Raw genomic sequence first — 15,488 nt, 5'->3', positions numbered from 1 at the left:
CTGGCTAATCGGGGCCGATCGCTAGTAATAAAAACAGGGGTTTTTCAATTGCCCCTCGCATGGGTCTTCACTAAATTAATTATTTTATGTAATTTAAAAAGCAATTATTTAAAAACAAATGCAACAAACTTGTAGAGAAATGAACGCAGATCATTTTTGTACTATTTAAAATAAAAGTTTTTATTTTTTAGGGGGTAAAATTTAAAAAATAAAACGATAAAAATAATCAAGTGGAAGTCAAAATTTAATTTAATTGAGAAAACTAAAAAACTATGAGAGCTTCTAATTTAAAATTAAAAAAAAAATCAACATCCCCTAATGCTATTACCCCAAATTTTTGCAAATCTCTACCTCTAATGCGTCGAGAGCTGGATTTTTTGTTTAAATTCCCCCGCGTTTCAATTGGCCCCACTCCCCACATAACACAAGGCAGTCCGTCGGATGTCCGACAGATGTCGGGGTCGGATGTTGAGTACATCTTTTTGATATTCTCCGGACAGCCCGATATCCGATTTGGATGTCCTATGGATGTATTTTTTTTTTGGTTTTGACCGCCCTCAACAGCGCCGTCGGACATTCTAAGGATATCCATGGACTACTACATCTAGAGGATGGGACTCTTTTCCTATCTCGCCGTTTTAAAGCCCGTCGGGTGGGTCAATTTCACGGGGAAATATATAAAACACATCAATCGATAGAGCTTTTAAAGGCGGTTACAATTATGCAAATGGATTTTAGAAAATCTTTGAAATGAAATAGATATTTAAGTTTTAGTATTAGGAGAACAGGAAGAAAGTCGTTTCACCGGTGCCCCCTAGCGACTAATGTAAGTTCTAGTTACCAAGTCCTTGTCAAAACAAACAAAACAATACAAAGGTTCGACTGCTATTCTAAATTTTGCCGGTCGCAGACGTTTAGTTGTAAGAGCTTCTGGAACTTGGCCGCTAGGTAGCACCGGTGAAACGGACTTTCTTCCCTTTCTCCTGTAAGGAAATTACAAATATCTAGAAAACTATTAATTACAAGTATAGGAACATTTATTAAGTCAACTAATAATTTTTTGTGCTTTTTTCACTGCTGATGTAAAAAAAATTACATGGCCGACATAGGAAACCTCGAAGAGTCTCGTCCTCTAGATGTAGTAGTCCATGGGATATCCGAACGGGCTTTCATTTGGCTATAAATATGACATGTATTGGACCTCTAATCTAGAAAAAACATTAGACTTTATCAGGATTCGAACTCGGGTCTCCCGCTCCTCAGTCGAATATTATTCCACTTTGCCAATCTATACATATTTCGTATATTATTTTCGAACAATACAATCGAATTGTTGTAAAACACTTGAGCTTTTTCGATAACAAATCACATACAGGATTTTTAAGAAGTCAAGATGATGTCGAACTTAGGTTAAACCAGAAGTGTATAAATTTAAATTAAACAATTTAGGCTGAATATTTTTTGAATTTTAAACTTCAGCATGATTTATTAAGTTTAAAGTAGTTTTTTATTATTTGAAATTAAAATCCTATCACAAGTATACTTGCTTTGAATATTATTAGATGCCGAATAATATTTATTTTCTGTAAGTTAGTTTCCAATGGCTTGGTTCCCGTAAGCTAAATGGAAAGCCTGTGCAAAAAAACTCACGACTCACATATATTTTATTCATTTTTTGTAATAAATTTAAAAATAAACCATCCGGCAAATAGATAATTACTCCTTTATTTTTCAATTTTTCGTATTAAATGCTGGACTTAAAATAAAAATATGTTCAAGGGTAAAATTTGAACACGGTTCAGTTTTCCCCTTTTGGAAACAAAGAAATATTGACAATTAATAATAAAACTTAGTGATCGGCCCCAATTAGTTCTAATCTAGTTAACCGCCCCGCACCGATAAAATGCATTCGGGGTTGAATTGAGGTACCACTTTTTCAACTGGGGCGGTGCGGGGAAAAATTTGAGGTTAACCCGTTGCCCCGAAGCAATTAAAAAAAACGTCGTTCTTTCGGTTTCAGAGTAAAAATCGGGGCAAGCGGGTAGAACGAGCTATTATCGGGGTTGTTATCGGATAGATCGGGTGAAACAGTCAATCGATAATATTTTTTGCATTGATAAATCGATTGATTGCAATCCAATTGATTGCAAACCCCAATTGAATTCGGGGAGAAGAATTTTCCACCCTGAGCCACGCCTCGTTGGCCCGAAATGAGAAACCCGATTTGCAAAAAAGCGCCCCGATTGGCTCGAGGCCGATCCTTAAATGAAACAATTGAAAATCTTCTTGGCTGTTGGAAGGAGGTCCGTAGAATATAATTTACGCACATCCATTGCACTTCCAAGGTGACTAGCCGACGGACATCCCTGGGACTACCCATTGAGTACATAGATATCTAACGGATGTTCGGCCATGATTCGGACATCCGACGGCAGAAATGTGCTATATGGGTCTCTCCTAGATAGTAAAAACTTCTCATAAAATACCAAATTTACTAATGCTAATTTTTATTTTGCTTATACTCGCACAATAAGAACTTAAAATATGCCAGCGATTGCAACAATGAAGGCCCAGTTAAGAATAAAAGAGAACTGTTCTCTTAGAAGACGACGAAATCATCGTAGCAAATTGGATTCAGAGTATGGCTAGTGCAGGGTTTCCGGTGACAAACAAGGAACTGCTGGATTTTATTCAGCATACCTTGAATAAGGCAAAAAGGGTGACAGCATTCGCAAACAATCGGCCGACGGAAAGATGGCTTCCAAAGTTTAAGAAGTGGCACAACCTGTCCCTCAGAACGGCGGAAATTGTAGATCTCCGGAAGAGCCAGATAACTCCTCATGACCTTCAGCAATGGGCTAAGCATGTTGAAAAATATTTCAAGTTGGTCGTCATTTAATTTTTTGTAGTATCTACGTTCCCGTAACACCCTCACTTAGATGCACCACTTCACATTCGTAGTGTGTTTATCGATTAAAACACATAGTGCATGAAAACATATCGTAACATTTTTTATTCATTTTAAATTTTGTTTCATAGTGACAATGGCTTAGAGAGTATTTTCACGGACCCCCCGAGATCTTTCAATTGCGATGAAAGCTTCTTTCTCATTGCACCAGGCAAAGGGAAAGTCTTAGCAGAGCTTGGCTGTAAAGACGTATATCTCTCACTGAAAAGTTCAGCTAAGACTCGTGTTCCTGTGTTGACGACATTTTCGGCGGCAGGGTAGATCTTACCCCCCTTTCTTATCTATCCTTACGAAAGGGCGCAGCGGTGGATGTCAAAAGAGGAAATGCCACCTGGTTTCAAAGCATTTTTCACAAAAAAAGGGTGGATGACGGTCGATGCCTTCTGCCATTGGTTGCTGCATCAGTTTATTCCAGAACTGAAGATCAAGGAGGTTCACTTCCCCGTTGTTATGTATCTGGATGGCCATCGCAGTCATATAAATATCCGGATTTCAGATATTTGTACGGAAACATCGTTTTCATCTGCTTCCCCCCCAACACCACTCATATTCTGCAGCCTTGTGATGTGGCCCTCTTCAAGCCTTTGAAAGGCTTGTGGAAGGCTAAAGTTCATGAGTGGACAGGAAAGCATCCAACTAACAAAGTCACGTGAAAAACATGGCCCATTTGCTCAACGAAGTGTGGCAAAATTTTTCTGCTTCGTATGGGTTTGTATGGGTTTCAGAGTTTGTGGCTTGTATTCGTGGAATCCTGATGCTGTGAAGTAAGTTTGTAATTAGGCCTGCTTCAATGTTTTATAGACTTGTTAACCAACACCGTTTTGCATTTAGAATTTCCAAATGTTTATCAAAAGATGACGAATCTTATGAGACAGATAGCTGCGATACGGTCACCGAAAATATCGATGGCGTCCCTCTTTCTTCGTTGGACGGGTGCGAAGATCCTCCTGCACAAGAAAGTTCTTCATCTGAATCGGAACTTTATTTTCACGGATTTTCTGATATTGTAAGATTGTTGTTGCATTACATTTTGCTTTCTTGGCAACATTTTTTTACAAATCATTTTTAATGTTAGTCTAAACATGCATCCAATAGCGAAAAGCAGCCACTTGCTTCGGTGCCATTAACTAGAGTTAATGCATCAAGATTGCTATCGGATTGTACAGGCTCTTCTCTGAACCCAGTATACGTAAGGTTTTATTATATTTATTTCTTCAATTTGTCTTAATATTTTATTAAAAATTCAAGAGTGGACACTCAATAATGGCAGAATTTGAAAAGAATATTTCACCAGTTACCATGGACAGGTTTATACAAATTCTTTGAACAGAAGAACAGGGCGAGCAAGTTTCAAAAATCGCGGACCAGCTGAGTGATATGGATAGGATTAAATACGATTTATGGAAAGACTTTATTCAAAGATATTTTGGAAACATCAGAGAAAAATGGCAACAATAGCTATATTTCTTTGACATCTTAAGCTAGGCTTATTTTTACACTTAGCAGCTCTAGCTGTGTCCACATCCAGGCCTTCGTCAAACCTGGTTTTTGCCCCCTACCAACGATTCCGAAACCTTCACGAAAGCGTGACCCGCCGTTAGCCATCCTAACAGCAGAGAAAGCCAAGAAACATTTGGCGGAGGTGGAAAAGCGGAGGCAAGACCAAACGGGGAAAAGTGTAGGAAAGGGAAAAGCTCTGAAGAAAAAAATTGCGCCATACTTAGATGAGGAGTTCGACGATGACGTGGATGAAGGATATCTCCAATACATGGAAATGTAAGTCAAAATTTTCATTTCAAGAAACATCGATCTAAGAAAATTTTAATAGGAACGGAAATTTTCAATCGTTGCCTACACCAGGGCCATCTAAGGCAAATATCCCACACGCCGGTTTGTCCACAGATGATGCGTTTTCAGGGTATGATCATAAATCTTTATATGCTTAATGCTCCATTTTTCTAGTTCAACCTTTTCATCTGCATTACAGGCCAAAAACAAAAGGGGAAAAGGCTAGAAAGACGGCGGAAAAGGTCATTGTGGAGGGTTCACGGCGATCCTCAAAGATTCAAGCCAGACAGAAAGTCGGGAATGTTTCTGTCGAAGAATCCCAAGAAACGTTGTTAACCGTCCTCTGTATGCTGTGTAAAAGCACAGGTACAGAGGATGACTGCAACCAATGTAGGGTTTGCGATTCGTGGATCCATAACGCCTGTTTTCGAAGGGACATCTTGGAAGAATTTGGCATTCCTAGCTTTTGTTGTCCTACATGCTTGAACACCTTTGTCAAGTAAGCAAAAACTTTTAAGTTTCCATCATTTTCCTTAATTTTTTATTATTTGTTTAACTTTGAAGAAACAGGAACATGGAAGATAAGATGGCGAGAAAATAATTGTTTTGTTTGTACTTTATGCCACTCTTTTTCCTTTTGTAAAATTACACGATTTTTTCTGGTTCCATTGTTGAAAGACACATTTAATTTTCATGTTTGTAATACACGGCAACACTGCCTGGAAGTCTCCTCAGTGCCTTTCTCAGCAATTTCCTTATGAAACAGACTTTACCTGCTTGAAAAAGGAATGTCTTGCCTCGGGATCGAACCTCGAGCTACAAGTTTCATTCATTCTTAGCCAAGCATCCACACCACTCGGCTCTCATGACGTATTATAATGAAAACATGTAACTTCTCATTTAATATGTAGTCTGCTGTCCCAAATTAGCATCATGAGGGCTAATGTAAATAACATGAAAATTCCAATCGCAGGTTAGACGAGTATTGTCCCATAATTTAAGTGAAACATTAAACAGTTCTGTTAAAGATTCTGGAACAAATCTGTGAATCAAAAATTTTTTAAAAATCGCGTTGGTTTAAGTATTATTTTGAGATTCAAAAATACCTCGCAAAGTGATTTCAAAAAAATATAGAAAATATAATTCATAACTGGCATCTATATGGTATCGAACCATCAACAATCACATTAGAAATCAAACGTCATACGACTATGCCACCATTGAAAATATATATTAATAAACTATAACATCATTTAGTATGTGGTCAACTGTCCCAAATTAGCGTCATTGGAGCTTATGTAAAAAACATTAGAATTGAAAACACAAGTTAAATAATTTTTCTCGCATGATTTTATTTAAAAAATCAGTAATATTGTAGAGGAAACTGAAACGAATCTATTTATCAGAAATACTTGCTGTTATTGTGTCAGTTTAGGGAGTCTTTGATGATAAAAAAATATCTCTAAATATGTGAAAAGAAATCTAGAATCAAGAAAAAGACCTAAGAGATGGTCCATAAACAGTTTTGAAACTTCAACCACCAAGTTTGCAAGCCAACGGCTTACGACTGCGCCACAGTTGCTTATATATAAGAAACGTAACTTAAAATAATAACGAGCCATTTTATGTACAGTTTGCTGTCCCAAATTAGCGTCATGGGAGCTTATGTAAAAAAACATTACAATTGCAAACACAAGTTAAATAATTTTTCTCGCATGATTTCAGTAAAAAAATCAATTATATTGTAGAGGAAACTGAAAAGAATCTATTTATCACAAACACTTGCTGTTATTGTGTCAGTTTAGGGAGTCTTTGATGATTAAAAAATATCTCTTAATATGTGAAAAAAAAATCTAAAATCAAGAAAAAGACCTAAGCGATACACCATAAGCAGTTTTGAACCTCCAACCAACGAGTTTGCAAGCCAACGCCTTACGACTACGCCACAGATGCTGATAATCATCATAAACGTAACTTAAAATAATGACGAGCCATTTAGTGTACAGTTTGCTGTCCCAAATTAGCGTCATGGAAGTTGATGTAAAAAAAATATGAGAACTGCAATTGCAGATTAGATGAATATTGTTAGCTGGCTTTGGTGATGAATTCTTCCGATTGATAAAAGGATTTTAAGCGAATCCGGCGATGTCAATATTACTTGGAACAATTTTAGTTTTAAATCTTTTTGGTGAAGTAACAATGTTTGGCAAAAAAATGTAGAAATCCTTATGGTTAATAAAAACTTAGTTGAAAACTTAAACACTTAGTAATATTCTATCACTATTCAGATTTGAACCAACGACTGTAGAATTCACAGACTAATGCTCTACCACTGTGTCACTGCCATACGAACAAAATTTACGTACAACTTATCCATATTTACGTAGTCTGCTGTCCAGATTTAGCGTCATGGGTGCTTATGGAAAAAAGAGATCAAGATCAATCACCAATTAGATTAATATTCTTGGCCTGCAGTAGTAACACACTTTACCGCCTTGAAAAGATACACTTTAGGAACATGGTTACTTTGATACTGGCTAGGACATAGTAAATTTTAGGTGATTTTTTTCGGTTCATAACTTGGTACATTACGGCATCCTTGCGGCAATTTCTATGCTATTTTCTCGAAAATTCCAGGCACGTTTATTTTTATTTTTTTTTTTACCATGATATGATGGCCTATTGGCTAATTAAAGAGAAAAGTATGATATAAATTTATAAAAAATAAATATTTTGTGGTTGACATGAGTTTCGATTGCAAGTACACAGGCCTGTACAGACGAAGTCTCGTTTTGACAGCTCTTTGTTTTGGTTTTTTAAATCATAAATTTCGCAATATTTTCCTATTGCACCCCGTTTGGTGTCTAAGCAAATCGATTCAGAATTAAAAACTGAATCGAATGAATGAATTAATTTTAAAAAATATGATTGTCCCAAATTAGAAAAAGTGTCCCACGAATTAGGGTTTTTGTCAAAAATTAGCAGATCGGCTTTACACGCATTCTCCATAAGGAAGACTGTTTGCCCAAACGCTGTCCCAATTCGCTCTTTTACCCTATTTAGCTATATAACATTATTTTTTTAGTTGATTGACTAGACGACAGTAACATATTGCTGTACTGTGTATCTGTCAGTGTTGCCCTCGTGCACACTCCTGGTGATTGAAAGCTGTATTCGTACTGTATGTGAATTGATACAGTTAATGATACCTACTGACGTAACTATTACTGATGAGCCTAGCTCATTCCAGGTACCACATAACACAATTCAGTCCGTCGGATGTCCGACAGATGTCGAGTTCGGATGTTGACTACATCTTTTTTATATCCGCCGGACAGCCCGACATCCGATTTGGATGTTCTATGGATGTAACTTTCAGTGGTTTTGACCGCCCTCAACAGCGCCGTCGGGCATTTTAAGGATATCCGAACGGGCTTTCATTTGGCTATAAATATGAAATGTATTGGACCTCTAATCCTGAAAAAACTTTATACTATGTCTAGATTCGAACTCGGGTCTCCCGCACCAAAATCTAATATTATTCCTCTACGCCAATCTACATACATTCCATGCATCATTTTCGAACTATCCAATCGAATTGTTGTAAAACACTTGAGTTTTTTTCGATAACAAATCACCAACAGGATTTTTAAGAAGTCAAGATGATGTCGAACTTAGGTTAAACCAGAAGTATATAAATTGCAATTAAACAATTAATGCTAAATATTTTTTAAATTTTAAACTTCAGCATGATTTATTAAGTTTAAAGTAGTTTTTTATTATTTGAAATTAAAATACTATCATAAGTATACTTGCTTCGAATATTATTAAATGCCGAATAATATATATTTTCTGTAAGTTAATTTCCAATGGCTTGGTTCCCGTAAGCTAAACGGCAAGCCTGTGCAAACAAACTCACGACTTACATATATTTTTACTACTCCTTTATTTATTTATTTTTTTCGTATTAAATAATGGACTTAAAATAAAAATACTTTCAAGGGAAAAATTTGAACACGGTTAAGTTCTCCCCTTTTGGAAACAAATAAATTTTGACAATTAATAATGAAACTTAGCGATCGGCCCTAATTGAGTTAACCACCCCGCACCGATAAAGTGCATTCGGGGCTGAATTGAGGTGCCACTTTTTCAACCGGGGCGGTGCGGGTAAAAATTTGAGGTTAACCCGTTGCCCCGACGCAATTTTTAAAAAATGCCATTCTTTCGGTTTCAGAGCAAAAATCGGGGCAGGCGGGTAGAACGAGCTATTATCGGGGTTGTTATCGGATCGATCGGGTGAAACAGTCAATCGATTATGTTTTTTGCATCCATGAATCGATTGATTGCAACGGGTTAGCTTCCCTGATTAAGTACCTGGATTAAACCCCAATTGAATTCGGGGAGAAGAATTTTCCACCCTGAGCCACGCCTCGATGGCCCGAAATGAGAAACCCGATTGGAAAAAAGCGCCCCGATTGGCTCGAGGCCGATCCTTAAATGAAACAATTGAAAATCTTCTTGGCTGTTGGAAGGAGGTCCGTAGAATTCCACATAACACAAGGCAGTCCGTCGGATGTCCGACAGATGTCGGGGTCGGATGTTGAGTACATCTTTTTGATATCCTCCGGACAGCCCGATATCCGATTTGGATGTCCTACGGATGTATTTTTTTTTTTGGTTTTGACCGCCCTAAACAGCGCCGTCAGACATTAGGCTATACCAGGATTCGAACTCGGGTCTCCCGCATCACATTCGAATCTTATTCCACTGTGCCAATCTACAGATATATTATGTATCATTTTCGAACAATACAATCGAATTGTTGTAAAACACTTGAGCTTTTTCGATAACAAATCACATACAGGATTTTTAAGAAGTCAAGATGATGTCGAACTTAGGTTAAACCAGAGGTATATAAATTGAAATTAAACAATTTATGCTAAATATTTTTTGAATTTTAAACTTCAGCATGATTTATTAAGTTTAAAGTAGTTTTTTATTATTTGAAATTATAATCCTATCATAAGTATACTTGCTTTTAATATTATTAGATGCCGAATAATATTTATTTTCTGTGAGTTACTTTTCAATGGCTTGGTTCCCGTAAGCTAAACGGAAAGCTTGTGCAAACAAACTCACGACTTTCATATATTTTATTCATTTTTTGTAATAAATTTTAAAATAAACCATCCGGCAAATAGATCATTACTCCTTTATTTTTTAAATTTTTCATTTTAAATGCTGGACTTCAAATAAAAATACGTTCAAGGGAAAAATTTGAACACGGTTAAGTTTTCCCCCTCTCAAGAAATTTTGACAATTAATAATGAAACTTAGTGATCGGCCCCAATTAGTTCTAATCGAGTTAACCGCCCCGCACCGATAAAGTGCATTCGGGGTTGAAATGAGGTGCCACTTTTTCAACCTGGGCGGTGCGGGGAAAAATTTGAGGTTAACCCGTTGCCCCGAAGCAATAAAAAAAAATGCCGTTCTTTCGGTTTCAGAGTAAAAATCGGGGCAAGCGGGTAGAACGAGCTATTATCGGGGTTGTTATCGGATAGATCGGGTCAATCGATAATGTTTTTTGCATTGATGAATCGATTGATTGCAATCCAATTGATTGCAAACCCCAATTGAATTCGGGGAGAAGAATTTTCCACCCTGAGCCACGCCTCCTTGGCCCGAAATGAGAAACCCGATTTGCAAAAAAGCACCCCGATTGGATCGAGGCCGATCCTTAAATGAAACAATTGAAAATCTTTTTGGCTGTTGGAAGGAGGTCCGTAGAATATAATTTTCGCACATCCATTGCACTTCCAAGGTGACTAGCCGACGGACATCCCTGGAACTACCCATTGAGTACATAGATATTGTCACACTGGCTTTGTATTGTGTCACATGAACATAAATCAATACAAGTAGTGATGACCTTAAATCTAGACAATTATTCACTTTTAACTAGTAACAATAAGGGATTACCATACCAAACTCGGAGAGCGTCTGAAGACTCCAGGGAACTACTCCTACGGAGCCTAGCTCCGGGAGCTCACCCGATGGAGACTCATCTAACGCAGATTCAGGGCAGCGTTTTATACCGTCGCGCGAATTACTCCCCTTCCGGACTGCATATCTGCGTATCTTTCTTGGAGCGGACTTCTCCCGATAATTTCTTCACCACGATCGCAGCTTTGTCCAAGGAGCGGATGACTCATATCTGCGAAGAGATAACCAATATCCCTTTTCACCCGCGACAATATCTAACGGATGTTCGGCCATGATTCGGACATCCGACGGCAGAAATGTGCTATATGGGATATAATTTTCGCACATCCATTGCACTTCCAAGGTGACTAGCCGACGGACATCCCTGGAACTACCCATTCAGTACATGGATATCTAACGGATGTTCGGCCATGATTCGGATATCCGAAGGCAGAAATGTGCTATATGGGGTGAGACTGTGTGTGTAATAGTGCAAATTTTTTTATTTTAACATGTGATGTTCTCTCCTAGGATTGATGTGATTAGATGGCTGATACCATTGTTCTACCTGACTTTGAGTAGTCCACTCTCTGTTCGAATATACAGACGGATTTCAATAAAACTTGATCACGAGGATACCTTTCATTAAAAATGTTGCCACTCCACGCGTGTGAGATGAAACGAAGAAAAAATGACAATTGCAATTAGATAAGCCGATGTATTCGGATAATTGCCTGTTGGTTGCTTGTCAACAGAAACGACGGACAATCGCACAACGGGAAAGCTAACACGACAACCACACACAATGGCTGCAAAACCATGCGTCTCGTCAGGAAACGGGGGTATCCAGAAGGGGGTGTCGTCACGGACACCAACACAAAACACAAAGATTACACCGAAAATACAAACTTTGATGTTGTCGTCGAAAAAGTGACAACTTTGAAGCAGGAAAAACACGGGTTCAAAACTGCAGCGGAAGGAAATCGAGGTCGAGATGTGTTCGGTAAAGACATCAGGCAAGAGATTCAAAGTCACACGGCCAAACGGTAAATGATTGGAGGTCAAGTATTCTTGATCATTCGGGTCCTCGCTTACCGGGGTAAGCTTGTGGCTGTTGAGGATGTTCTCGATTAGAGTGAGGGCGGTCAACAGGATTTCGTCAGTGAGGCGTTGGTTTCCCAAGATATTGGGAAACACATTTGTTCCGAGCTACATACGAAGTTTGTGGGCGGCTGGTGGATTTAACATCCATTTAGAGGGTTCAAGGCCTTACAAATGGTGGATAAGTGAAGCAAAGTAAAAAAAATTACTTATGGAATATACAAGGAACCACACAAACCGGGACAATTTACACTAATTTAAATAAAAACACACCGTGTCCTAGTTTAATCAGAGGGGTCGCCGACTCTTTTTCAGGGTGAACCTCGAGAAATTTTTCCGTATTTGCCTTTTTTTCTATTTCCGTGATTTCCGTAAATTTCCATAATTTCTAGTTTTTTCCAAAATACCGTAAGGGGCTGTTCATAAATTACGTAGTAGCTTTTTTACTGTTTTTGGACCCCCTCCCCCCCTATTGTGGTAAGCTGAGTAGAATCGGAAACCCCCTCCCCCCTAATTACGTAGTAAACGGCAAGACCCCCCCTAAAAACTATATCTTAAAAAGTAGGCAAATAAAGGGTTTAAAAAAACTGTATCTTAGCAACCATTTAACTTTTACATGAAACAACAATTTGCTCACAAATATTGATTGATTCTGGGTGTAACTGCGTTATAAACAATTTAATAGGCAGGATATGACTTATTTTTTAATTCACTCATCGTTCTCCCATGGATTATCAAAATGCTCTTCAAGCGTCACAACTGGGCACGATAAGATCGAAGGCTTTTCGACAAATGGTGGGATTCCAGAAATATACAATTCGTCTTTGTCAATCCATTCTGCGTCCTCTGCTTCTAAGCCATTATTGTCATCTGATACAATGATAGCCATCATTTCTCTCTGTCGCATCGCTGCGATGCGAACAGGTCTAGTTCTTGTGACGATGAACTCTTTCTCAACAACTGAACTTGCGCTTTGAGTCTTCTTTTTGTGTACAATCATGTGACTCTTCAGCATAACTTTCGATGCAAAATAAAGCGAACATTTTTGGCAAATTCGATCCAATAACTGCGACTGAACTGTAGGTGTGTAACGATCATAAGGGAGCGTAAGGAATTCTTTAGTTGAATTAGGCAATAAGTCGCGTGAAAGATGGAGCGATAAAAATAAAGAAGGAAAGACGTGACTTTCAAAGCCACTTCGATCAGAAGCTTTTAACCCTTTGTCAGTTTGGATCAATGGAATCGGAGGAGGAATAAACCGCGTAGGAACAACGGCCAAGTATGAGCTTCTCGGCTCGTTAATACAACACATTAGATTTTTACACTTAACAATTTGCGTAAAGTACTGGCTCGTGCGAACATGCTCCGAAAACCAATACTGATCTTTCACGTTGAGCCGATCTTGACTGAATTCATAATAATTCGGATCCACATATTCAGCAACACAAGGATATCCATCAAATACTACTTCGCTCCATACCTCTGCCAGAGTAGTCCCAGCTTTTTCAAAGTTCTGTTTTTCAAGGTCCACATCGATGGTCTTACCAGCTGCGTCAAGGTGGTTCCCGTAGTAATTATGAGGAAGAATTAACCCAGATAGTGGGCGACTTAAAGGGGCCATCCTTCGCTCTGCTCGATTATGGGCACTCCTGCCTTTTTATGTGAAAATATAATGAAAAGGCGTTTGGTATATGGGTGTGTAAAAAATCTCATCCAATAGGATTGTTATAAAGTTGATATTACCTGGTGCATTGGTAAAGATGAAAATCGCATCAAGATCGTGTGACACAAAGTGATGTATTGCAACTTCAATTACTTTGTTGTAACGAGGATTTTCGTCAAGACCCCCATCAACTAGTAGAAAGAAAATAGTTATACAAAAAGTGTTAGAAATTAAATTTCATTCATCAATTTGATTTTATACCTGAGAACATAACAATCGGCTTCACTCTCTCATCTGAACTTTTTGTTATAGAGTTGAATTCAGGGAGGTTCAGTAATCGTTCAAAGTCCATACAATGACTTAAAGCAGTTGAAGAACAATGTTTGCCGGAGCGAATGGCGACATAAGTTGGACCTGAATATCCGACAGCACCGGGCATTCCTAGGCCATTTCAGTCAACAGCTATGCCTGCATATACAGATGGGATGAGCTTGTGCCCAGCTGCGACAACCCGATCATGGTCCGGAAGTTTTACCCGATACTGCATGTGCATAAGCATAGGGGCCTGTACATTTGCTGCCGTTATCCCTATAGCCACTCTTTTGAAAATAACCAATAATTCCACGTTAATTTTATAACCGCAGTAAATAAAAAGACAGTGACAATAGAAAAAAAGTTCTAATAAAAGGCCAGAAATTATTTGAAATTATAAATACCTTGCTTTGTCGTCTTGAGAGATGTAGCACACTTCTGACGGTCCCAAAAGAGATGCAAGTTCATCCATGGTACGTATAGTTGCTTGACACAGTCTCTGATCTGGATGACTTTTATGAAAGTCGTTCTGAGCCCGAATAAGTCTCACTGGAACCGTGTCAATATGGCGCTTTCCTTGGTGGCTACTACTCCTTTTAGGCTGTAATCGAAGGTACACTGATGATCTTTTCACGTGAAATCCGTCTTTAGTAAGTTGCTCAGTTAAATCATCCAAGGTTAAGATGCTACGATAGATTTCATCTTGTCGCTTTTCATGAGCCGCTGATCCATGGCTAGCGATTCGGACAATTTCAGACAACAACAAAGGCTGTGTTTCTTCGACGCGAGGCCTACCCGCACTGCCAGAGTCCTTGATCTTCAGTTTTGATTTTAAATTAGGGTCAGCAACAACAGCTGAATTAAGAGCTTCTCGACGATTATCACGGAATTTTTTTTGATTTTGTTGGCGATCTTGTAAATTTTTAAGTTTTTTCTTACATTCATCCAGCTTTCTTTTCTTAGCCTTAAGAATTTCCTGTTCTTCTATAGTAAGCATGCCCATTTTTTGTCGATTATAAAGACCAACCAAATCCCCATTTAATAGATCAATTTCATTTTTAGTTGCTTCTTGGGCAGGCCTTTTCGCAGAACTCGTAATTTTTGAACAAATGTTCTGTTCTGTTTCAGAGTCCGTCAATAAAGGTTCACAAAACTGATCCGAATCAGGTTGAAATTCTAGTTCTTGGGGCCTTTCTATGGTTGTTTTTGTTTTTAAATGAGATATCGATGAGTTGGCAAAAAATTGCATTAATCCACCTTTTTTTTTGCAGCAATAGCATTAAGCTTTTTAAGATATTCTTCAGCTTTTGGTTTTATCAACAACGGTTTATTCTCTGAACTTGATTTTATTGACTCCCATTCTTTGTTAAGTTCTTTTTGGCAAGTTTCTTTTTTCTTGTCTAAAATGGAATCAAATTAAAGAAAAGGATTTCATTTTATTTTATTTATAATGTCAAGCCGCATTTATTGTAAAATAAATCGAGGTAGGCAGGCAGAATAAGGTATAATCGGGGTTGTAATCGGGTTGAAATACACGAACGATTAGGTTTTACTATAAATCGATCGGGTGCAATCGGGGTTGCATCGCTGATTACGTGCTTCGATTGAGGATAAGCCTTACAATATGCCTCAAATAATTGTTGGTAAATATTAGGCTGAGACATTGTTGACCAA

General features: G+C 38.1%; 1 protein-coding gene across 1 annotated transcript; it reads right to left on the bottom strand.

Moving 5' to 3' along the window:
- Positions 1–12,450: 12,450 nt before the first annotated feature.
- LOC123473935 lies at positions 12,451–13,941 on the bottom strand. The gene is made up of 3 exons (XM_045175576.1): positions 13,764–13,941; positions 13,583–13,693; positions 12,451–13,492 (listed from the first exon to the last, which is right to left on the bottom strand). Exons 1-3 carry the CDS (start codon positions 13,939–13,941, stop codon positions 12,549–12,551), a joined length of 1,233 nt encoding a protein of 410 aa, XP_045031511.1. The 3' UTR covers positions 12,451–12,548.
- Between the last annotated feature and the right edge of the window lie 1,547 nt (positions 13,942–15,488).

The sequence above is a fragment of the Daphnia magna genome, linkage group LG6, assembly GCF_020631705.1.
Source record: "Daphnia magna isolate NIES linkage group LG6, ASM2063170v1.1, whole genome shotgun sequence".
Lineage (NCBI taxonomy): Eukaryota > Metazoa > Arthropoda > Branchiopoda > Diplostraca > Daphniidae > Daphnia > Daphnia magna.
This window is presented reverse-complemented; position numbering and strand designations above follow the sequence as displayed.

Coding starts and splice junctions, on each gene's coding strand:
- LOC123473935 (XM_045175576.1), bottom strand. CDS start 13,941: ATGCCCGGTGCTGTCGGATATTCAGGTCCAACTTATGTCGCCATTCGC. Junction 13,694..13,763: donor GCCGATTGTTATGTTCTCAG/GTATAAAATCAA, acceptor TCTTTCTACTAG/TTGATGGGGGTCTTGACGAA. Junction 13,493..13,582: donor CATCTTTACCAATGCACCAG/GTAATATCAACT, acceptor TCACATAAAAAG/GCAGGAGTGCCCATAATCGA.